General features: G+C 34.9%; 2 protein-coding genes across 2 annotated transcripts; both read left to right on the top strand.

Moving 5' to 3' along the window:
* The first annotated feature begins 7,089 nt into the window (after positions 1–7,089).
* On the top strand, positions 7,090–15,882 carry LOC120135501 (alpha-L-arabinofuranosidase 1-like). The gene is made up of 18 exons (XM_039151783.1): positions 7,090–7,134; positions 7,530–7,709; positions 8,044–8,098; positions 8,923–9,134; positions 9,400–9,521; positions 9,633–9,786; positions 10,510–10,579; positions 11,518–11,663; positions 11,779–11,824; positions 11,948–12,000; positions 12,248–12,392; positions 13,122–13,240; positions 13,359–13,430; positions 13,498–13,601; positions 14,003–14,059; positions 14,149–14,347; positions 14,972–15,118; positions 15,523–15,882. Exons 2-18 carry the CDS (start codon positions 7,533–7,535, stop codon positions 15,670–15,672), a joined length of 2,028 nt encoding a protein of 675 aa, XP_039007714.1. The 5' UTR covers positions 7,090–7,134; positions 7,530–7,532; the 3' UTR covers positions 15,673–15,882.
* Positions 15,883–17,442: 1,560 nt separating this feature from the next.
* Positions 17,443–23,238, top strand: LOC120135612 (probable protein S-acyltransferase 3). Its single transcript, XM_039151864.1, has 8 exons — positions 17,443–17,808; positions 18,340–18,495; positions 20,741–20,875; positions 21,406–21,585; positions 21,688–22,002; positions 22,492–22,713; positions 22,898–23,039; positions 23,088–23,238. Exons 1-8 carry the CDS (start codon positions 17,443–17,445, stop codon positions 23,207–23,209), a joined length of 1,638 nt encoding a protein of 545 aa, XP_039007795.1. The 3' UTR covers positions 23,210–23,238.
* Positions 23,239–23,967: the final 729 nt, after the last annotated feature.

Genomic DNA, 23,967 nt, shown 5'->3' with positions numbered 1-23,967 from the left:
TTTCCTTATCTTATAAGGAAAATAAAAATCTTCCTTGTCAAATAACCCTTTTGCCCTTCAATTCATCTAATAATTACTAACAACTTTTATGATTTATTTCCAAATAAATCATTGAATTAATCCATGGTTCTACTCTAGTCACCAAATTCTAAAACTTTACAATTTGATCACTAACCCGATATTGAGGATGTTACACATAGAGTCTTTTCACAAACACTTGTTCAAAGTTCACATTTTCACTTATCATTTATGTTCTGTAGAACATATTCACTTAACACATATTCGGATCATCTTTCACATAAATATTTATCACACAACATTATCAAATGTTATTATTTATTCACAATCAAACATTTGTTCATGATATCTTGTTTCACATAGCATTGATCGTTATTTTCATTTAATCACATATATCATATTTTCATAGTGATTTACATAATTATTTAATATCACATATCATTAATCAACGAATTCATTTACTTGTATAAAACATATTCATATAGAAAATATTCACATATAACAATGTCAATTCATTTTGATCAAAACATTTTAGGCTGGCTTATCACAAGCCTTCTGTCAAACATCAATAAATTATGTAAGTAACGCTCACCTTTACCTCCTAAAGTCTAATCCAAATCCTTTAGAATCATTATTCAAAATGCCAAGCTGACTGGAAGTCAATTACGTTTTATCACAACACAAATAATCTATAATCAATGTCGATTTTATCTTAATCATATCGAATCATAATAACATGATATACAAAACCCCTATGTTTCATATCATGCTTGGGGGGTATCGATACACTCCTCAGTGTACCAATATACAAATAGCACTCGATGTTTTGAGGGTATCGATACACTCCTCAGTGTACCGATACACAAATGGAATTCGATGTTTTGAGGGTATCGATACACTCCTCAGTGTACCGATACACAAATGGAATTCGATGTTTTGAGGATATCGATACACTCCTCAGTGTACCGATACACACTCAAACAATTACACATGTTCAACTCATGATGTATCGGTACATCTCCTAAGGGTATCGATACACTAGGCCCAGAATGGCCATTTTCAACTCGAAAATCACCTAAAATCCATCCAAAAACTCTCTTAAACACATACTTTGAGTTTATAAACCTACATTTATACTTTCAAACCCCCTTGTACACATTTATAACTCTCAAACAACCCAAATTCTCATTTGAACACTTGAATCTTCAAATTATACCCAAATTCCAAACATGTTATTAATAAATTCTAACACTCCTAACCCTTTAATTAATCCATTGACAAGTCAAATATCTTATTAAAACTTTAAAAACTACACCATAATAACAATTCACCTGAAAACTCATTTTACAAATCCATATCTAATTTGTTCATCTTGTTGTTTTAATCCTATATAAGCTTTCCTTAAGCTTATATATCACCCAAACTTTCAATACCAAACCAAAGAATTGAAGAAACCAACAAAAATCATAGAACTTAGCTTTGTAATGGCTTCCACGGCAAGGAGAAAGAAAAGAGAAATGTTTCCAGACTTTTCCCCTTCTAATACACGTGTTATATCCCTTAAAAGAGAGAGAAGATAAAATCTTTCAGGTGAAAAGACCATAATGCCCTTCCATTAATCCAAATTTAATATCAAGTACTGAACGAAACTTTCCAAAATAAATCCTTGAATTTTCAAATTATTATAATTAAACCACTAAATTTTGAGTTCTTACATTTTAGTCACTGACCCGATGATTGGGATGTTAGAATCATAATCTTTAAGCTCCAATCATTGGCATTATCTCAAGTTAAGCTATTTATGAGTGAATATGTATTTCAGACTCTTATGATTAGTGTAAATGTAACATTTCTAACCGTAAAGATAATGTCGCCAAATCTTAAGGGCAAAAATTACGGTGCCAACTCAAGATTATGGGTAAGATAGTTACACTCATGAGTCTTCAACTGTCGAGATCCATAGGACACTACCTTTCTACCCTACATAAGTACACATCCCAATCATGTGTGGGATGCATCACTGTACACAGTGTAAGCCTTATCAGGCTCATACTGAATCAATATCGATGCTTAAGTCAACACATTTTTAGCTCCTTAAAATAACATGTTGGGCCTCAATCTAGTCAAAAGGTACGTTCTTGTAGAGAAGCTTCGTTAGAAGCGTGAGGATGATGGAAAAACCCTCCATAAATCTCTAATAGTAACTGGCTAAACCTAGGAAGCTGTGGACCTCCAACATATTTTTTTGTTATTTCCAACCCATAATAGATTCAATCTTCTTTAGATCCACATGAATACCCTTCACAGAGACTACATGACCTAAGAATGTAACTTTCGAGAGCCAGAACTCACTCTTGTTAAATTTTGTGTATAATTGATTATCCCTTAGAGTTTGCAAGACAATTCTCAGGTGTTCCTCATGTTCGATTTCATATTGCGAATAGACCAAGATTTCATCGATGAATATTATGAACAAATGATCTAGATAGGGTTGGAATACTCTATTAATCATATCCATGAATACAATGGGATCATTAGTCAATCCAAAAGGCATCGTGAGGAACTCGTAATGGCCATAACGAGTTCAGAAAGAAGTTTTAGACACATTAGAATCCTTAACTTTGAGCTGGTAATAATCAGATCTCAATTCTATCTTGGAAGTATTGAAGCTCCATGGAATTTATCGAAAAGATCATCAATACAAGGTAACATGTACTTATTCTTAATCGTTAGTTTATTCAAATTCGATAATTAATGCACAGTCGCAGTGTCACTTTTTTCTTAACGAACAAAATTAATGATCCCTACGATGAGACACTCAATTGAATAAAACCCCGTTCCAATAACTCATGCAACTGAATTTCAACTACTTAAGCTTATTAGGTGTCATATGGTAAGGTAACATAGACACCAGAGTTGAGCCCGAGTATACCTCAATGTCGAATTCAATGTTCTTATGTTTAGGCGGTACACCATACAACTCTTCTGGAAAAACATATGGGAATTCTTTTACAGCCCTAATTTTATTTATTCAAACGTCAAACATTCTCGTATCCAGAATATAAGCGAGGTAAGTAATAAACCCTTTTCTAATCATCTTTTTGGCCTTGAGATTTGACACAATATTGGTTAGAAAACCATGACATTCTCCGATAATGACGACTTCATGGTTATCATAAATTTTTAAAGTATCCATTTTCATATCACAATCTAGATTATCTCAGTGATCTGATAACCAATTCATTTCAAGAATAGGTCAAAATCTACAAAAGGTAGCTTTATCAAATTAGCCAGAAAGATTTTACTGTGAATTTTTAACAGATAATTCTTATAAACTTTGGTAACCTCCATTAGATTACCCACACGAAGATGAACAGAGAATGCAGTCTTGGTATTCTCAATAGGAATTTCAAGACCTATAGCTACATGCTCGCCACATAAGAGTCAGTAGAACCATTGTCAAGTAATGAAAAATATGAAATAGAATGGATAAAAATATACTTACAATAACATCTACCTTATCCCGATCCCTGTGCCTTCAAGTAGCATAAACCAACCCAGACTATCTCACTACAAACCTATCTGAACCCTTACTTTGAGTTGGTTTACCTCTACTAACTGAACCAAAACCAAAATGAATTGGTCTACTCTGATCCCTACCTCGATTCAATGCCTGAATATAAGCATATGTCTGACTAGAACCATAAGAACCAATAGCCGGAAGAGGACACTCCTTAAAAGAATGCTCCTTAGACCCACAACGGAAACACCCTACAATATTCTTTCAACATTCTCCAGGATGTCTCTTCTTACAAAAAGAGCAAAAAGGTATCTCATAAGCACCATTCGAATGACCAACACTAATAGTCAGAGCATCAACTATCACTGGTCTTGCTCTAGAATAGCCTTGAGAACCTACATCATCCCTCGATCTCTGACTAAACTGATTCACATAACCTATTTGAGTAGGTGGTCCTGGTTGCCTCTATGTTCTATAAAAATAATGGGGTTTAGGACATATCGGTAATGGCTTTATATTCTCAGCAGTCCCAGCACGAGCAATTAAACTATTAAACATAATATTATGTTGTAAGGCAATATTTGAATGAATCGAGGGGCGAAGACCTTTCAAAAACCAATCATATTTTTCTATTTTATTCGAAATCAATCTAGGAGCATACTTGACCAATCTTAGGAATTCAATCTCATAATCGGTCACAGACATATCATTATGCTTCATATTCTTAAAATTATCCCAACACTTTGCCAAATACCTAGCCCCCACATAGCGATCTCGAAAAACCTACTGTAAATACTCCTAAGTGACATGCCTGAATGAAACAGTATCCTGCTCAAAATCCCACAAATCCCAAACTTCATCTCGTAACAACGATACAACAACCTTAACATGCGATCAATACGGTAATCCATTTCCTCAAACAATCGATGCAACTTCTTCAATCACTACTCAACATCAGTGAGGTCAATCCCGATCTTACTCACAAACACAATCATCCGAACAACTAAGAACTTTACTAACACCTTTAGTCTGATGGAGATAACAAAGTAACTCCATATTCACAACAATATTATCAATCTCAATAGTCTCACCGTCCTCAAATTCTCGTGAACCATCACCATGAGTTAGAGGTATGGTGGGTTTTCATTCCCATCCTAATGAACTTCAGTCCGATTAGTAGGTTGATAAGCTTTCTCGGTCTCATTAACTTGTATCGAATTTTGGGTTAGATGCACTAGAGGTATAGGGTTAATCTCAACCGGTGTGGTACGACCTTGACCGATCACTAGTCGATAACTCCTATACGGTGAGATGAGAATAAATGAGATTCGACAGAGAGCACTCGATCATTGATCGATGACCTCACATTTTCGATCGGACAACGTTCAATGGTGAGAGGGTCGGTGAAAGAGGTGTGTGGTGCTAGGTTTTTGAAAATAAAGAAGAAGGGTGCCACATAGTGTTATAGTAAGGGGAAAATGAGTTTGTTTCAATTTAAAATTAGGTTAATTCTAGTATTTCCAACTTTTACGATTAGGTCACCAATCTCAATTTAGGGATTTTCAAAATAAATCCCCAAATCCTAGGTTTTTATAATTTGGGATTATTTCGAGGTGTTACACTCCTGGGTTTGCCAGACCCTTGATCTTTATCTATCACGGGCTCAAAAGAATCAAGTTAAATTCGAGAGGATGCACTTCACTATGTTTGACACAGAGAAACTTATATCACAAAGACATAAGGTGTGTACCCTGAAGGTTACTTGCTAGGACTGACATAAAGAAACATTTCCCACAAAGGCGTTGCTTTCACCCCACTTAAAAGGGATAGTCCGGGTATATGGCTTATGTCATGCAAATGCAATTTAGTGTGTGAGGAGAAATCTATTTAACCTTTGACATATAAAACTAATACACATCCTTATATTCAATCCATAAATTCTAAATATTTGAAAATCCATGAATACACACATCAGTACGAACAATCACAAGTATGCACATGCAAATATAATTTAGTGGTTTAAATGAATACGAACAACAAATACAAACCGATAGACAATGGATTAAGAATTAAATTAAGTCAAAATTAAAACTTTCATTGCTACAACAATAATTAATCAATTGATGGTCTGACTCTCTAAAGTCTCCAATGGAGTCGACAAGTTGTCATAACGTTCTGGAAAAACAACTAATTTCAAGGTTCGTTTTTGACTAAATTGAGTTATAAAGAAATAATTTAACAATTTGTTGCATTTAACTGGAGAGAGTTAACTCCTTAATATGAAGTAGGACGATGCCTTCTCTTTTCCAACCAAAGCGGTGAATTACCAATATTTATTCTTAGAAACTTAAGGTTTCTAATGCAAATCAATAATGTTTCAACATTTTGAAGCGGGGGAGAAATACCCTATAATATGAAGTAAAGCAATAGTTTTCTCATTCCCGAAAAGAGATAAGAAACATTGACATTTTTTCTTACAATTAAACGTCGATTTTATTCACATTGAGACTATACGACAAACAAACATTTTATTAATAAAAAATACCAAGCCTTTAAGATAGATAAAGGATATAAATATTTATAAATATTGAGACTAGACCATCGAATAGGGTCGAGCGACCTATCATCGTTAAATTTAAATATAAGAATATCACCTTTTCTACCTTCATGATCGATTTTATTATGTTACCATTTTATTTAGTTTCACTAGAGGATATTTATTTATTTTAAATCACTAGAATCGAATTACCAATTAGGTTAGGACAACCCTTTTTGATAATTTAAAATAAATAAATATTACATTTTATTTAATTATGAAAAGTGTTAAGACTATACTTTTCATTTGAATAAAGATGCCATGTAATCAATAACATGCTTCAAGAAATATTAATTACAAAATTAAAGAATCAAGTTAAAGAATCAATTTAATTAAAAATTAATATCATAAGGAAAAAGTCAAAATTAAAGGTATAAAAAGAATAAACAAATAATTAAAAATATTGAGTTCACTTTTTAAAATAAATTAAATTTATTGAGTGACCGGTAAAATTAATCATTTTTTTTGTTCTGAAATTAATTAATCATATTTTTAATAGGAAGATAATGTGAAAAAAATTAATCACGGACCACACAAACTATTAGATGTTAATTTAGTATGTCATGATTGAACAAATCTATTTCTAACTATTATGTGTTCTGCAAAATTACTAATTAATTCCAGGCATTAGAAATGGACAGGTACAAGGAGAGAGAGATAGGGACCACAAGAAACTGTTAACGTCAGCAAAGAGGATAGAGTTAGGGGGATTAGGGAGAAAACTCAAAACTTGACTTGTTTAGGAGTTGCTTGTATTTGTAATCTATCATCAATCTTCACACTTACTATTCTAAGACTTCGACCAAAGGCGGACATGACAAGGTTTGGAAGTTACAAAGTATATGGTACACCGCTTTGCTGACGTGAAAGCTAGGCAACCGCATCCCTTGAAGCCGATCACTTGTCCCTGCTTTCCTCAAGCACTCGACTTATCTGGGTTTCACTTCTTTTTCTTTTTCATTTTCAGTTTGGCTTTTCCGTTTTTAAGGGTTGCCCAACGGTGGCTTTTCGATATTTAGGCAGAGTAACAGGTCGTTTGATCATTGCTTTGACCTATGAGTTTACTTGAATCAAGTTCAGTTTTTGTTCTGCTTTTGTTGAACGCTCTTTCTTCTCACTGACCATATCTTTTTTAGAAAGTCAATCATGTTACCTGTAAGAAAGTATAGTGTTCTAATATTAGTGAATCTTTACCTTGGATTTTCTAATTGTATAGCTGACAATCATAGACGTAGCTGCTTATGGTCACATGATTTAAAATTCCCTTTTATACCGATATATGTTCTTTTCTGTTTACACCAATCCCTGATATCATCAAGTGTTTGATACATGCATTTATATATATATGTGCTCTGATTGCTGTTTCCATATGCTGGTTGTGGTGTAGGGCTGTAGGCAATGGGTTATTCCAAGCTTCCTTGCTGTGTGCTTTTTCTATGCCTCTTCATCAGTTCTTGCATTCCCAATCGATCTTTGGCCGATGAAGTTGAAAACTTGACAGCTAAGCTGTTTATAGATGCTTCCGAACACTCAGGCCATCCAATACCTCAAACACTCTTTGGAATATTCTTTGAGGTCAATTCAATTAGCATTTGCTTCCTGTTCTGATGTTTTGCCTAATATTACACTTGCAGACAGTTACATTAATCACTAGATGGGTTAGAAAGTTTTATTCTTAAAAGGGAAAAAAAAATCTTAGAACTATATCAATATAGGAGATACTAAGATGTTGTCTAATGACCCATACTTTTACTTGCCAAAATGATGCCATTATGGAGAAAAATTACAATTTGAATCATTTCCAGTTTACAGCTTTCAGAATTTGTGAAGTAGAAGATTACTTGCCTCGATTAGGGATGTTAAAACATTTTTATTTATTGTTAAGCCAGTGATCCTTCTTGCCCTACAGGAGATCAACCATGCTGGTGCTGGTGGACTGTGGGCAGAGCTTGTAAGCAACAGAGGTTTGTTTGAAAACCTCAAAATCATTGGAAGTAGAGAGAATTTATAAAAGAAGAAATCCTCTCTCTCTCTCTCTCTATTACATGATTGCTTGAATCCCTATATTGAAGAAAAGTATGAGGTTCAGAATCTTTGGATTGCAAATGTTACAAAACTAGTCTATATTTGGTTTTTGTCTTGTCTAAACTTCTTGTTCAGACTAAATAATTTATGGGCAACTATGTGCCGAATTACTTGCTCAGTGTTTACAACTTCTATACTTTTTCCTGAACGTGGCATTGGGAGGGGATTAGACATTGGAGAATGTGTAGGAGATGGTGAGCAAGTACAAAATTTTAATCACTTGATGAATCATACACCATTTTAATGGAAGAGAGATTTACCTTCATATGACTTGTGTCAAAAATATTTTTCTTTTCCCCATATGTGCTGTTTGATTTTTCCATGTTGCACTCTTTAATCTCTCTTGTGCAATGATTTTCTCCCTTCTTCTTGTGGGTTTGAGTTGCCTCTTTGGTACCTGGTATGTTCAATCATGTGAGAGAACTTAATTCATAACTATACGCCTAATGCAATTCCTATTAGCTAGAAGTTTCAATATAATACGTGGTTTGGTCTTTTATTCACGTGCCCTTCTTGTTTTTCTCCTTGAGGTTCATTGATTGGTGGCTGTGAGCTTGGTAGACTACAAATGATTGAGTCACAGAAAAGAACTTCTGGGATTGTCCTTATAGTTCCACTCTGAACATATAAAATAGCAGTAAACATTTGCATTTGTTAAGGCTTAGAATTATCATAATGTTTTTCCTCTTTTTTCTTTTTCAAGGTTTTGAAGCTGGGGGATCTAATGTTCCTTCAAACTTTGATCCATGGTCCATAATTGGGGATGAGTCATCTGTAATTGTGTCAACAGACCGATCGTCATGTTTTGAACGTAACAAGGTGGCTCTCAGAATGGAGGTGCTCTGCAGTATTAGGGGCACTAATACCTGTCCATCTGGGGGAGTTGGTATATATAACCCAGGGTTTTGGGGAATGGTGAGGATAAATTGACATCACATCAATTACTTTATGTGATATATGTGTGTGTGCTTCCTCGCTTTCTCTCTCTCTCTGAATAATTGCTGTTAAATCTAGTCTAACGAAATGAACTTTTCTCTGCCAAATGCTTTCTTAGTTCACACTCTATTTTCTTGGTTGTTTAGACAACATGATTCTAAAATCTCAACCAACTTGCAAATTATAGTCTCTTACTTCGTCAGCTGTTCCACAATTCATATATTCTAGCTTGTTTCTCATGCAGAATATTGAGCAAGGGAAGAGCTACAAGGTCGTGTTTTATGTTCGTTCAACTGAAGCAATTGACATTTCTGTATCTTTTACGAGCTCAAATGGGTTGCAGACACTGGCTTCCACCAACATAATGTAAACACCTAATTAATTCTTATATTCTGAAAGATTTAGTGCAATTAATGGTTCCTCCCTTCAAGAATTATAATTTAAAATGCCTTAAAGTTAACCTTATTGTCCTTGCAGAGCCTCTGCTTCTGATGTTTCAAACTGGACAAAGATGGAGGTTCTGTTGGTAGCCAAGAAAACAAATCAAAATTCAAGGCTGCAACTGACAACATCAAAAAAGGGTGTGATATGGTTTGATCAAGTGTCAGCTATGCCTTTGGACACTTACAAGGTTTGTGTTTCTTTCTTAAGTGTGACATTCTGAAAAGCGACAAATTTATGCTTTTAATTTGTTCAATTGCCATTTTTTCTTGATTGTATAGAACCGATAATTATGAGATTTATAGTATGAGAAGTACTTTGAATGTTTAAGTGGGTTGTCCATCCTGGCAGGCATGTGTTTATATATTTCTCTAAACTGGAAGTACGTATTTGATGGCTTGGAAACTTTGGTATATCTTGAACAAGCATGTACATTTAAAGAAAATCTATGCCAAAAGTAATTATATGAGCAGGCAACTTGTACGTACCAATCAAAGCATAATATGATAAGAATAGTTATTCAAAGTTTTAGATGTCTTTTTGCAACTTGTCATACATTTGAGATAAATAAGTGGCAATTCTCATTTGTAGGCTGTGTTCATCTGCATGTAACTATGCCAAAATACCTTTTTCAATTTTGGTTATGGTCCAAATATTATACTATAAAGTTGTTACCAAACAATATTTTAGTTTCCAAAATAGAAACAGAAATGGGAAACAATGTAACAGGATGGAATACTAATTTCAAGGTTTCCTTTGGTTAGAGTGAGTCGTTTGCAAATGTTAATTAGTTTACCTGAAGAAGATTGCAATTTTGTGGGTTTGCCATTGCATGAGCAGTTGTTCACGATTTCAAGCCATCATACGTATCTTATATAGTCTAGTCTTTTATGTTGTAATGATTTTGGAACAGGGGCATGGTTTTCGAAACGAGCTCTTCCAAATGCTTGCGGATATAAAACCTCAATTTGTTAGATTTCCAGGTAAGTACCATGTAACAACTTAGGTTGGGCTGTTTTGTATATAGTCACTATGCTGAAGTGTTTTTTTATAATAATTTATTTTTCAATTTGATGATGATTTCTAAACTTCACTATCTCGCTTATCTAATTCATTGTACTAAGAATGCTTCATTCCTCTTCATCCTTATCTATGATAATTTTCTTGATAGCCTTTACCTCCTAGAGGTGGCGCAATTGGGTTAGTTTCATTTTGGGTTTGAGTCATTTTCAAACCATTTGGGTCAAAGTTATTGACCTTTAAAAGGCCAATTAAGTTGGATTAGACAAGTTATCGAAGTTGAGTTAGAGTTCAACACCCTCAATTAAGCTGGGTATTGCCAATTGATACATGGAAAATGAGTCCAACTGAGGTGGTTGCTTCAAATCTACCCTTCATCTTTGGCCTTATCCCTTTTTATCAAATAAAAATAGGAGAACTCAGATAATCAATTCGTTATCATGGTTTTCAGTCTAAGTGAACTTTATGCAATTGCAAACAATTTTCTATACCATTCCATCAAGTGACAGCAACAGCGTTAGGGTGGGATCAATCCTACTGTATACTCCTTTCAATCTGATTTGGGCATTCTGGTCATTTGAAATTGTCTAACATTTGGAGGCGGTGATTGGATCTTTCTGGTCATTCTGGTGCCGATGCAAATTTTTATTAGATGGCTGTTTAGAATCTCAGAATGCCTGTTTTATATGGGACTCTCAATGATATTTTACCGGGTTACCTTAAAAAACTTCTTTATCATTTCATGTTAGTAGATCATTCAATTATAATCTGCTGATCATTTGTCTTGTAAGTTTTATTCGACACCTGCTGCCTGTGTTGGGTGTTTTTATGCACTCTCATATATATCTCACAAGTTATAAACATTTAAAATTGATGTATTTTCTTAATTATGTTGTATTAGGTGGCTGTTTTGTTGAAGGTGAATGGTTAAGAAATGCTTTTCGCTGGAAAGCAAGTGTTGGACCTTGGGAAGAAAGACCTGGGCATTTTGGTGACGTTTGGAAGTACTGGACTGATGATGGACTTGGTTACTTTGAGTTTCTTCAAGTGGGTATCTTATTCGTTTGTAGGGTTTATAGATTTCTCCAGAACATGAAGTACATCAATTTATGCTGTTAAAGTGATAGCATTGTAAATTATTATTGTTATTATCTTCTTGCAGTTATCAGAGGACCTTGGTGCATTGCCAATATGGGTGTTCAACAATGGTACTTTGAATGTGCACAATTCTATTCATTATTTCTTTTCTTTTCTTATTTCAAAGTTATAACAAGCTACTAATGCCTTTGGTAACTTTACCCCTATTCCTTGGGCTTTATCAAAATTTACAGGAATTAGTCACAATGATCAAGTTGATACATCCAGTGTTTTGCCTTTTGTGCAAGTATGTCTCTGCAATTCTCCCTTTTGCCAGGGTTGGAATTTTAGGGGTTTTAGTAGCTCAAGAAATTTTCTGTTTCTCATTTGCACCTTTTTAAATTAAATTATGTATTTTGCTAGCTTTTCAATTAGAGCATTAATTGATGAAATTGTTTAGTACCCTCTATATGTGGTTGTGTATTTTACTGTCTTTTTTTATAATGTTTTTTGTTTTGTTTTTGATGATATACTTTATAATGTGTTGATTGCAGGAAGCCCTTGATGGCATTGAGTTTGCTAGAGGTGATTCGAGTTCTACATGGGGTACTCTTCGAGCTGCAATGGGACACCCTGAACCTTTTGATTTGAGATATGTCGCTATTGGGAATGAGGATTGTTGGAAGAAGAATTATCGAGGTCTGCAAACTTATTATGCTTGCACATGCATATGCATGTGAATCTGTTAGTGAGATGGTGGTTATAAATGAGAATCGTTTATAGTTTTTTTCACATTAATGCATTTCATTAATAAGTTTTTTGTCCAAAATAGTTTAGTTATTGAAGGCAAATTCACTTGGAATTATAGTCCATTTGAGGGTAGATGTAGAGTCTAGCCCTTTTGGGTATTTGTTGTTATGAAATTTTGAAAAAGAAAAGAGCTGTCTTAGGAGACATGGAAAGCTTTTATCCGTTGTACAAGGATGGTTGGTACATATTAGTGGAGCAGCTTGTTTTAAAGAGTGATTGGATTTGCAGTTGCTGGTTTCTTAATTTGATGTGTCTGCACGTGTTTGACTTGGAAGTATAAGAGCTCATCCAATGAGTAGTTATTGTGGTTTTGTAAACTATATTACGCTCATGGCCTGGTTTCAGGAATATCAATGCTTTTGTTTCACATTGTGCTTGGTTGCAAACCTCTGATTTCGAAAAGTGTGCTTGAAAAATTGTGGTTGGCAAACAATGATGAAATACAATCTTCCTGAATCCTGAGTGATTTTGAATACATTTGTCACTGAAGTTGCTTTCTATATCACTTAACCACTGTTTTTAACGAAACCTGGTGCCAAATTCGATGAGTTACTGCAGTGACAAATATCCGTGTGTTGAGGGAGACTCACTCCCCATCCCCATTTTTGTATTCTGCAGGAAATTACCTCAAGTTCTATGATGCTATAAAACGGGCCTACCCAGATATAAAAATAATTTCGAACTGTGATGGATCGGCTCGCCCGCTCAACCACCCAGCTGATCTATATGATTTTCATGTAAAGTTCTCAATGGCATGCATAATGAAAATAGAATGGCTTTTTAGTTTATCTCCTTTTCATTATCTGTTAATAATACGAATGGTAAGATAAGTCTTTTTCCTTGATCTCTTATCAGGTTTATACATCTGCCAACAACTTGTTTTCCATGTCCAATCAGTTTGATCATACATCACGACAGGGTCCAAAGGTATGTGAATGTGGTTATCAATGATATTCAGATTTGTTTGTTTCCTTATTTCTTCAACACATTCCAGGCCTTTGTTAGTGAATATGCTGTGACCGGGAAAGATGCTGGCACTGGAAGTCTTTTAGCAGCACTTGCTGAGGCTGGGTTCCTCATCGGTTTGGAAAAGAACAGGTTATTTTTATATATTTTTCATCTTCTTCCTATTCAACATATATTCCATTTGGTCTCCTCCATTTAATTCTCCAGAATAGGCGTATCCTCGTCTCTTCATGAAATGCCCTACTGGCTTGCTCATTATTAATTGTGTGAGAGGTTGGTTTGATAAATCTTGGATCCATTTGTATAACTTTGAAGTTTTGAAACAATTGACTCTTCGCTGAGGACATTTTAAATACTTCCATTGAAATGGCAAATTGGCTAAAAAAAAATGTAGTGCAGAGATTTTGATGGGTTCTTGTAAAACTATTAGAAGGGTTTCTGAATCACAAACTGTTTATATACCTCAATCGTGCTTCAAGATCATAATATTTTGTTCAGTGTAAGCTACTGAAACTATGTTTACTGTACTGCAGCGATGTTGTGCAGATGGCTAGCTATGCACCACTCTTTGTAAATTCCAATGACAGGCGGTATTTTTCTCACTGTTCCTTTTTTAAATATATTTATATAATCTCTTAATTATGGTGGAAATATGATATTTATGTAATTCGTTATTAAGGTGGAACCCAGATGCAATCGTCTTCAACTCCTTTGAGGCATACGGGACTCCTAGCTACTGGGTGCAACATTTTTTCAGAGAGTCAAGTGGTGCAACTTTTCTTAATGCAACACTGCAAAAGGATTCCTCTACTTCCCTTGTAGCATCTGCAATTACTTGGAAAAATCCAGAGGATGGTCAAACCTACATAAGGATAAAGGTCTGTAACATGGAGATCATAACATTTTTTCTCGAAATGTTTTCCCATGGCTACATTTGATTCATTTTTCCTTCTGCCTAACGATTAACACGCAGCATAGGTCTCAGTATAGATACATTTGTTAGCTGGGGCATGTGATGTTTAACGATTAACACGCAGCATAGGTTTCAGTATAGATACATTTACACGTACTTAGGCTCACTTTTCTTATTAATTGTGATATTGATATTGATTTATGGATGATCTTGTAGGCACCCAACCTCCGAAATGTCACCATTGGCAGCATGTTTAAGTATACTAGAAATTTGAAATGAATTACAGAGGACATCTTTGGTGCAAAACTAGACTTCGTCGCTTGCTCTTATCCTGTATTTATTTTTTATGCTGAACTCGATTTTCATTTCCAACTGTGCCAGATTGCTGTAGTCAAAAGAAAAGAAAAAGAACTATGATGGATAACTTGAAAGAATTTACATGATATTTCCTTAAAATCCATCGATCGTAGTATCCAAATCCTTGACTTGCATGCTTCCACCATTGTCTTACTCATTGAGAAGATATCGTTTGTCTTTCATTTTGTGGCTCATATTCCACTTAAATGCAAACATTTTTTTTTAAATCCAGGCTGTAAACTTTGGGAGCAATTCAGTGAACCTCCAAATTTCTGTTGGTGGATTGGATCCAAACTCTGTAAAGCTGTCTGGATCAACAATGACCATTCTCACATCTGCTAATCTGATGGATGAGAATTCCTTCAAGGAGCCAAAGAAGGTAAAACAGCTACTGTGTTCTTCACTTTAGGTCCACTGTTCAGAAAGCATGTTCTCCAGTTTGCGCAAATAATATATATCAAAAGTTGGGAAGAAAATTCAACAGTTTTATGATAACTTAGAATAACTGATAGCCAATGAGGAATGAATGCAAGTCATTCCATGATAATCTAGTTGACCATCGGAAAAATCCGAGCTTATGATAGTCACAGTCGTGCATATCCCTGTAAAAAAATGTTTGCTATAGTTGTTCCCCAGTGATTTAGTTAACACAAAATAATATGAATTCCTACGGTCAAATCTTGTCCCATGCATGATTAAACATGAGAACCAATAAGCAAATTGAAACTTAACATCTAGATTGTAAAACCATTATCACGAAGTTTTCTTTGTTGATACATGCAGGTAGCACCGGTTCAAATATGGCTGGAACACGCGGACAAGGAGATGAGTACCCTACTATTACCACATTCTTTCACTTCATTCGATCTGTTAAAGGAGTCTGTGAGTCTTAGAATTACAGAAGATGATTCGTCCCTTAAGTCTTCTATCTGAAATGAATTAATGGAAACATAAATGATATGGGGCGTGTGTTTATATTTATTAGAATGATAGTTAGTAAACAGTCTGGTTGATATCAAGCCTTTAAATTCAATGTACCCTATGTATCTGAGTTACTGAAACTATATATGTTGTCAATAATTTGTAATGCTTTGAGTGCTGGAATACCTCTGCAAGCCTTTATTCTCTGGTTATTTTTCTACACTTAAAGTTGCTCATTCTCCAAATCCATACCTATTTAGATAGCATTCGGGGATTTCAATTTCAGTTTCAAATATCACTTTTAAGACTTGTTTACCGATTTGTGGTTTTGAAATTCTTTTATATTGAATTTTATGTTTTGCTTCAGACGTTGCTTATAGGGCTGTAAATGAGACAAGACCGATCGCTAGTTACTCGAGATCGACTCGGTCAATGCTCGATCAACATTCGAATCGGATGAACTCGAGCTCAAACTCGACTTGAATTCTTAACGAGCTAAAACGAGCTACTTAATAACCGGCTCGAAAAGTTCGCGAGCTACTTAAAAAAATGTTATATTATAATTTTAGATTTTTTAAAATTACATTATTAAAAATATATTATTGATAATTATAAATTTTTAAATTTAAATGTAATATTAGATTTTTGTAGGTTAAAATTCAAATTTGAGTTCGAGCTTGAATCGAGTTCAAAATCTAGCTTCAATCGAGCTCGTGTCTCGAGCTTCAATCGATCTCTTGATTTTTTTTTGAGTTTGAGCATTTTCGAGTTCGAGTTGAATTTTAATATTATATTTCGAGTTCGAGCTGAGTTTGATAATTTTTAGCTCGTGAGTTTTCGAGTCGAGTTTAATTTTAAACTTTTCGAGTTTGAATCGAGCTCGGCAATACTCGAGCTCGACTCGACTCGTTTACAATCCTAGTCGCTTATCATCTCTAATTAAAAAAGTTTATTGATATCCTCGATTTGACATGATACATAGGTTGATTCTCGGGTTTTTCGTGACTTGGAAATTACAATTGAATCCTAAAGGTTACGTTGATCATCAAATTAGCCTTAAATTCGATCCAAAAGTTTTAGATGATATGAAAACAAAATTACTGATAATTTAATCAAGTATTGATCCTTTATCAGAAATTTATTACTAAATATTTTTTGATTAATTTGTTAAATATTTGAATGTACTACAAACATTATTAAGATTTCATGCTAATATTATGAGATAATACAATATTAAAAATAATAAAATACATTTAATAGTCTGAACCCCTAAAAAACATTTATAATATCTCATGTCAACGTTCATAAAATACAATAGAATAAAGTAAAATCTTATTACGAAAGTAAAATTTATAATCGAAACTTTTATTCTTCAAGTGTCAATTCAGTTACAACATTCTCAAGTATTTAAAAAAAGAGAAAATAAAAAATGTGAACTATAAAACTCAGTGTGGTCTAAAAGTACAATAAATAAAATATCGAAAGAAGAGACACAAATCAAAATATCAAACATGCATGACAATTTCAAAAACTCAAATAGGGGACGTGGGCTAACAAACCCCAAACTATTTGATCATCTGTTAATCATCACATGATGATTTTCTCAGAGTTTATAATCAATCGAAAGTCAAATGAGATGTGATGAATCAAATAAATAACAACCCATATCAATAGGAAGCCAAGGAGAGAAACAAACGTAAAGCTTAGTTTTCTCCCATCTGCCTCCGCCGCCCTGGATGATTGCTCAACTGCTTCTCCCGTCTTCGTTTTTAGGAAGCGTTCATGGAGTATGGCTCAATGTTTTTCGTGTTCTTTGCATTTAGAAGCAGAAGGAGATTTTGTGTTGGATCCATATTTGCGTTTGTTACGTTCAGTAGCAAGCATGAAGACGGGTTTGCAGTTCGGTGGGCAGATGGGAGGTTGTCGGAGGGGTATAAATTTTTAGTTTTTCTTGTTATATCTTCGGAACCAAAAATCTTCATATATGTTTTTGGCAACTCGGTGAAGAGGGTGTGGATTCCGGCTATTAGAGTTTCCAGGTCTTTCAAGGTTGCTTTGGATGGTCGGAATGACGTGGGTGGTCGGTCACATGCATTTGTTTCAGCGATTCAGCAATGTAGGACAGAAGATCCGGGTCCTTTGCTCCATGTCAGTATTTCGAAAGCTCGCTTCCCTTTCTCTAGTCGGATGAGTCATGTTACAGGGTTTTTTAGAGTGGTTTTGTAAGATTGTTCTACAGTAGAAAAAGTGTTTTCTGGTTGCTACAAGCATTAGGGTGTATATCGAGGATGTCTTTTACACAACCTTTCAAGCAGAAGGGTTGTTGAAAGGGTTTGTTTTAGGCTCGTTCTCCTGGTGGTTATCAAGTATTTTGGAGCTTTGGAGCGTATGGCGTGCTGGAGCAGCAGTGTTGACTGGTTTCAAACCTGTTTTCTCGAACATGAATTTTTAGTTGGGTATGAGCAGAGAATCATAGTGAAATTATGGGTTATGTTCTTAGTTGTTCCATTGTTAGTGTGGTGCTTTTATTTCATCTTTAATTTAGGGTTCTTATGGGGTTCTGTCCTTTCAATACATGAAGAAACAAGTTTTAGAGTCTGGTTTGTTGATGCCAGATTGCTTTTGGTGGTGCAGTGGGCTGCAGTGGTTCCTGAGATATGCTCTGTTCATTAATGGTAGGGCTTTTGCTTTATATTTCTTTCGGAGGTTCTTGAAGAAGATAGTGTGTGCTTTGATGGCTCTTGGGCCGGCGGTGGAGTGGTGATCTCAGCTGTTGTCGGTGATGGGTTGTTCTCTAGGTTGCAGGAGGGTTCTCTTGCTTTTGCTAGATTCGAGGTGCTTTTACTAAAGTTTGTTTTATTGTAGCACCAAGTAAAAGGTGTGTTGTTGGTGCTCTGACATGCTGTTGTTCCCGCATGTTATTTCTTTGGTGGAAATAAGGAAGTTGTTGGAGATAGCTTTTTCGTGGTGCCCATACTGTTTTATGTTGGGTTTTTTTTCTGTGGGTGGATGATACCATCGTTTTAGGGGGGTTTTATTCGTTGTACCCATACTGCTTTTCGAAGATGAGTGGAAGGAAATTTCAGCAAGTGTATCCATTCCTTAGTGTTGTGCCTTCGGTCAAGTTCAGGGTGTTGCTGTTGGTTCGTTCTGGTGCTAGGTTCATTCCACTGGTTTTGCTGCATGCGTATATTTTGTAGTGTGTCCTCTATTTATATTGTTGGTTGTCTGTGTTGGTTTTATTAAGTGTTGGATTGGAATTGTGGTTGGACGTGTGTATAGTCTGAACGCTATTACATTTCTATGTGTATTTGTTCTCTACCACCTCAAGGTACACTCTTTTTCCTCCATTTAAGATTAAGGAGGTTTTTTAATAAGGTCATTGAGGTGGTGTACTTTGTTATTCACTTAATACAAAGTACCATCTTTCAAAAAAAAATAAGACTGGTGATCACTAGGATGTAGATGAATCACTAGGGCTAGTAAATTACTAAAACAGGAACGGTAGTCCACTAAGCTTCTTTCTTCACATCGCAACCATATAGTAAGATAAATATGACATGTTTATATAAATTACAAGACAATACAAAACATATTATTTCAGGAACATGGATGAGCATAGACATTTGCAATGATAGAAGACATTTTGTTAAGTGTTTAACAGATAGTATAAAAATATGTTTGATGACCAATCATAAAAGACACATAATGATTCAAATACATTATCTAGATATCCATTGACGTTTAATAAAACTAAAATTTAATATATTAAATTTGTTATGAAAATAGAAGATGTTTCTTATTAAAAAATGAGAAAATATACAAAATTATAACGAAAGTTTACAATCATAAGCGCAAACTAAACACATAATTATGACATTTTTCTATAATCATTACACAAGAAACTAACTATTTGATATCACACAATGACCATACAAGGAAAATGTTAAAAACTTATCCAAGAAACTCGAACAAAAAATCGGTACGAACAGATCTGACTGCACCGGTAAACGAACCATAACATGGGATGAAATTATTGAAAGACCACCGACAATTACAAATTAGAATCAAATTTCGTGAGACAATTATCTTCAAATTTAAAACACGTGTTTAAATCCGATAGGAGCAGGATAAATCAACATGATAATAAATAAACTTCATCTTGATCAGTCGATGCGATATCAAATCCAATTCTGAGAAAATTAAGCCAAAAGAACAATAAAATAATCGATAAAAAAATCAAAAACATACCGAAGAAAAAGAAAAAAGAACTACAAAATCAGAGAAATATATATCATAAAGGAAAACTTATTAAAAACTAAAACGTAAGGAAAAAGTGAAAAAGATTGGCTGTCAGCAATCTTAAGGTTGGTGCCGTCGCCTTTAAAGAAGATAAAATAGAGAACAAGTGAAGGGCATTAAAAAATTTAGAGAGTTTGACCCAACTAATCATTCCTTATTTACATGTGGATAATAATTCTTAAATTTAAGATATTAATTAACTTAGGTAATATGTATTGAAAAATATATCAAGTCGGTTGTAACACGATAATACACCCTAAAATATCCTCGTAAAAGTTGTAAAAACATTGACGACATAACTTATAATTAAGCTTATGAAATGTTAATTAAAAGGACACTTTTTAGTTTTAAAGTGATGATCAAACTTAACCCCCGCAATTGTTTGTTTGAGACATATGCCCCAGCTTGGAAGGTCGATCGAGAGCAATAAAATAGGGTGTACATATGAAATGATACTCAAATATGATGGAATTAGAAAATAAAAAGCAATTACTTTTGGCTGCGGAAACCCCGGTTGAAATTAGAAACCATTAGGACCCATCAAAAAGTTTGTTAGGAAAAAAGGTTGTCATGTTCCATCTCGTAAACCAACCATTGTTGATAAGGGCGAGTTGGAAACAGAGAAGAAAAGCAAACGCTAACCAAGGCGTTTGCCATCATCCCATGTCCTTGGCTTTCTTAAGTTAAACAAATACAATGAAAGCCGCTCTCATTTTCCTTTGGTTTCTTTAATTAAGGTCATTCTCTTCCGTGTGGGTGTTTTGTCTCCCATTTTCAGGTCCCTTGGGTCATGCATTCGATCGAGTCCACGAGAAGCATGAGAAACAGCCAAAGCCAAATACACGATTCTTCCTCCATCGACACCCAACCTCCGCGTCCCAAGCGGGTTTATCAAGTTTGGAAAGGAAATAACGTACATTCTTTTTTCTCTTTCTATTCTTCCTCCGTGATTGATCATGTACATTGATTTAAATATCAGTCGGGTTGATGTTTTTCATTATATTGTATTTATCGTGATTGAAGACATAATAGACGCTATTGTTGTCATTAGGACGAATCTATGCGAGAGGTGGGAGGGGCAATTGCCACCCTCCAACTTTGATGGCTTTGTCATAGTTTAATTATATTTTAGGACCCTTTAAGTTTTAAAAATATAATTTCAACTTCTAGTTTTTCTGGTTTAATTATTCTTTAAGACCCTTCATTTTTAAAATTAGTGAAATTAAATCATAACTCCTATAGTTTTATGGTTTATTTAATTTTAAAGATCATATTTCTAAACAACTTGTCCATCTCATAGTTCAATCCGGACTTCGTCCGTAGTGTCACAGTCATGCAATAACGATTTCAGACGACACCGTTACCCTATATAACCACTATAACGTGCATGCATGAAGTATGAGTTTCTATATGGGCCAATGAAACAATTTTTGAATTTGGCAGAATTTTTGCTGTGGTGGGAGGGTGATACTCGGCCCCGATGCTTCATCACTTTTCTTAACGTCGTTTTTGATTGGATGCCCCGCAATTTCCTTCTGCATAAAGATGGCGTTGCATATGAAGCCCCAAGATACAGTCTTTAACCATCCAGTATTGCTTGGGGGACTCATACTCACTGTTTTGGTTGGTAAAATAATAATATTGTTTCAGCTCATCATTATTACTTGGGAAATGATTGTCCCCGATGTCCAACAAAATCGTAAAAGAAAAACTCATGTGTTGCAGGATTTAGGGTTTCTGTTTCTGACAAGCTTTGGAGATCCTGGAATAATACCCAGAAACTCAAAACCGCCGGAACGTGGGGACGATGATGATCTGTGCAAAAGCGCGTCGTTTGATTGGGTGAATGGGAAGATGAACAGCCTGAGGCTGCCCAGGATTAAGGAAGTGAAACTGGTGACGGGTGAAACGGTTCAAGTGAAGTTTTGTGAAACCTGTTTGTTGTATCGGACGCCCCGCGCATCTCATTGCTCCATTTGCAACAATTGCGTCCAGAGGTTTGATCATCATTGTCCATGGGTGGGTCAATGCATCGGAGAAGTAAGTTCTTTTTAACCTTAATTCGTCTCCATATTAAGATGAGGGTAAACCACATCCTATGACCACTTAACCAGGGACGATTTCAGTCTCAATACCGATCTTAATTTTAATTCAATTCAATAAATTCTTCGTCTAATCATATTAATTTTAATTGATAAAATATCAATTTGATTCTAATTTTAATTCAATTCAAACTGATAGAATATATATAAATTAAAAGGACCAAATGTACAATTATGTTATTTTTTTAATTATCACGTTAGCTCTTTCCATCAAGTGTTACCAATAAATAATATAATTAACATCATTTAAATAATTAGATGATCTAATTAATATTTTATCAAAAAAATAGTTCGATTAACAAAATTTACAGATCATTACCTCATAATTAGATGCTCGTAGTTACCTTAAACAAATAAAATCACTTTTTTGAATCGGCTCATTCTTGGGTTTTTTTATTTATTTATGATTGTGGGTCAATAATTGCAGCGCAACTACACATTCTTCATATGTTTTATATCATCATCAACGACGCTGTGCATATACGTGTTCACCTGCTCTTGGGTGAACATTCTTAAACAAGATTGCGGCTTCTGGACAGCCGTATCTCGGGATGTCACATCCGTTATTCTCATTCTCTATTGCTTCATCGTCTTCTGGTTCGTCGGCGGCCTCACAGTTTTCCATTTCTACCTCATTTCCACTAACCAGGTAATCATTCTAATTTCAACTCACATTTTCGTCCATTTCTTTTGAAACTAATTTTCTTTGGTTAATTATTTTATCTGTCAAAAATTTTATATTTATATATATATATATGCACCTTCAAAAATATATCTGAATCTGCCTCTAATTATACGCCCTTCCAATATGTTTTTGCAATTTTGAATTTCAGACGACCTACGAGAGCTTCCGGTACCGGTATGATCGGAAGGCGAATCCTTTCAACAAGGGCATACTAAGAAACTTCAGGTCAGTGTTGCTTTCAAGGATCCCACCGTCATTGAACAATTTCCGGGCATGGACATCGGAAGATGACGAGTGTCTTTCGGTCATTGAGGACAGCGTCAACGGTTCCAAACGCAATCCCGACGTGGAAATGGGGGTTCCCAAGTTTTTGCAGAAGGCCGACTTTGATGGTTTCGACAATAATTCGGCTTCCAAGATCCAAAATTCTAAAGATAAACCTAAGTTTGATATAGCTTGATTATTAAAATGACCAGCCCTTTAGGCCGTAAAACTCAACCGATTTCTGTTTGTATTTGTTCATTTGTTTTGAGTTTGTGTTGGGTTTCTACTCATTAAGATTTCAAACTTGTATGTTCAAGCTCGACCCGTTAAAATCTGTGTAACACCCCCTAGTCGATTCGATAATCCCACATGGACAGGAGATATCACGTTCAAAGATCAAGGCAAGAGATGTCACATTCGAAGATCAGGGCGGAAAGAAGACCAATTGAATTTCTTTTTGAAACATCGACATCTTATTTAATATATTCATGAACATTATGATAATTATCAATTATACGATATAAAATGAAAATCAAGATTCTAGTATGACTGTAGATTTAATAAAGTAGACCTCTGATAGTCTATTAAGAACTCCTCAGATTATAGCGTAATCAATTAGAAACGATTTGGGAAGCGTCCCATATTGAAGGGGTACAGTTGGTATTAGATAGATAGATCAGTCAAAGATATATCGGAGATGTGTTTCATCTTCAGTATTTTAAGATTTGGTTAAAAAAGACTAACCTAAGCGGTTCCGTTCAAAAATGACCAAGTCTTTGTTCATTGTGCGAGTGAGGAGCGGCAATGGGAGAGTGCAAGTAACTGCAATGACGCTATAATTTATCGGGTAGCGTAGCATAGGAAAGACGATAATCATGTTCCACCAAAAAACCTTATTGGGCCGTGTACTCTCACTGCAATTTTTCTTCATTGCATATGCAGAAGTGCGAATCA

Source organism: Hibiscus syriacus, unplaced genomic scaffold (genome assembly GCF_006381635.1).
Source record: "Hibiscus syriacus cultivar Baekdansim isolate YM2019G1 unplaced genomic scaffold, ASM638163v2 tig00110610_pilon, whole genome shotgun sequence".
In the NCBI taxonomy this organism is placed as follows: Eukaryota; Viridiplantae; Streptophyta; class Magnoliopsida; order Malvales; family Malvaceae; genus Hibiscus; species Hibiscus syriacus.
This window is presented reverse-complemented; position numbering and strand designations above follow the sequence as displayed.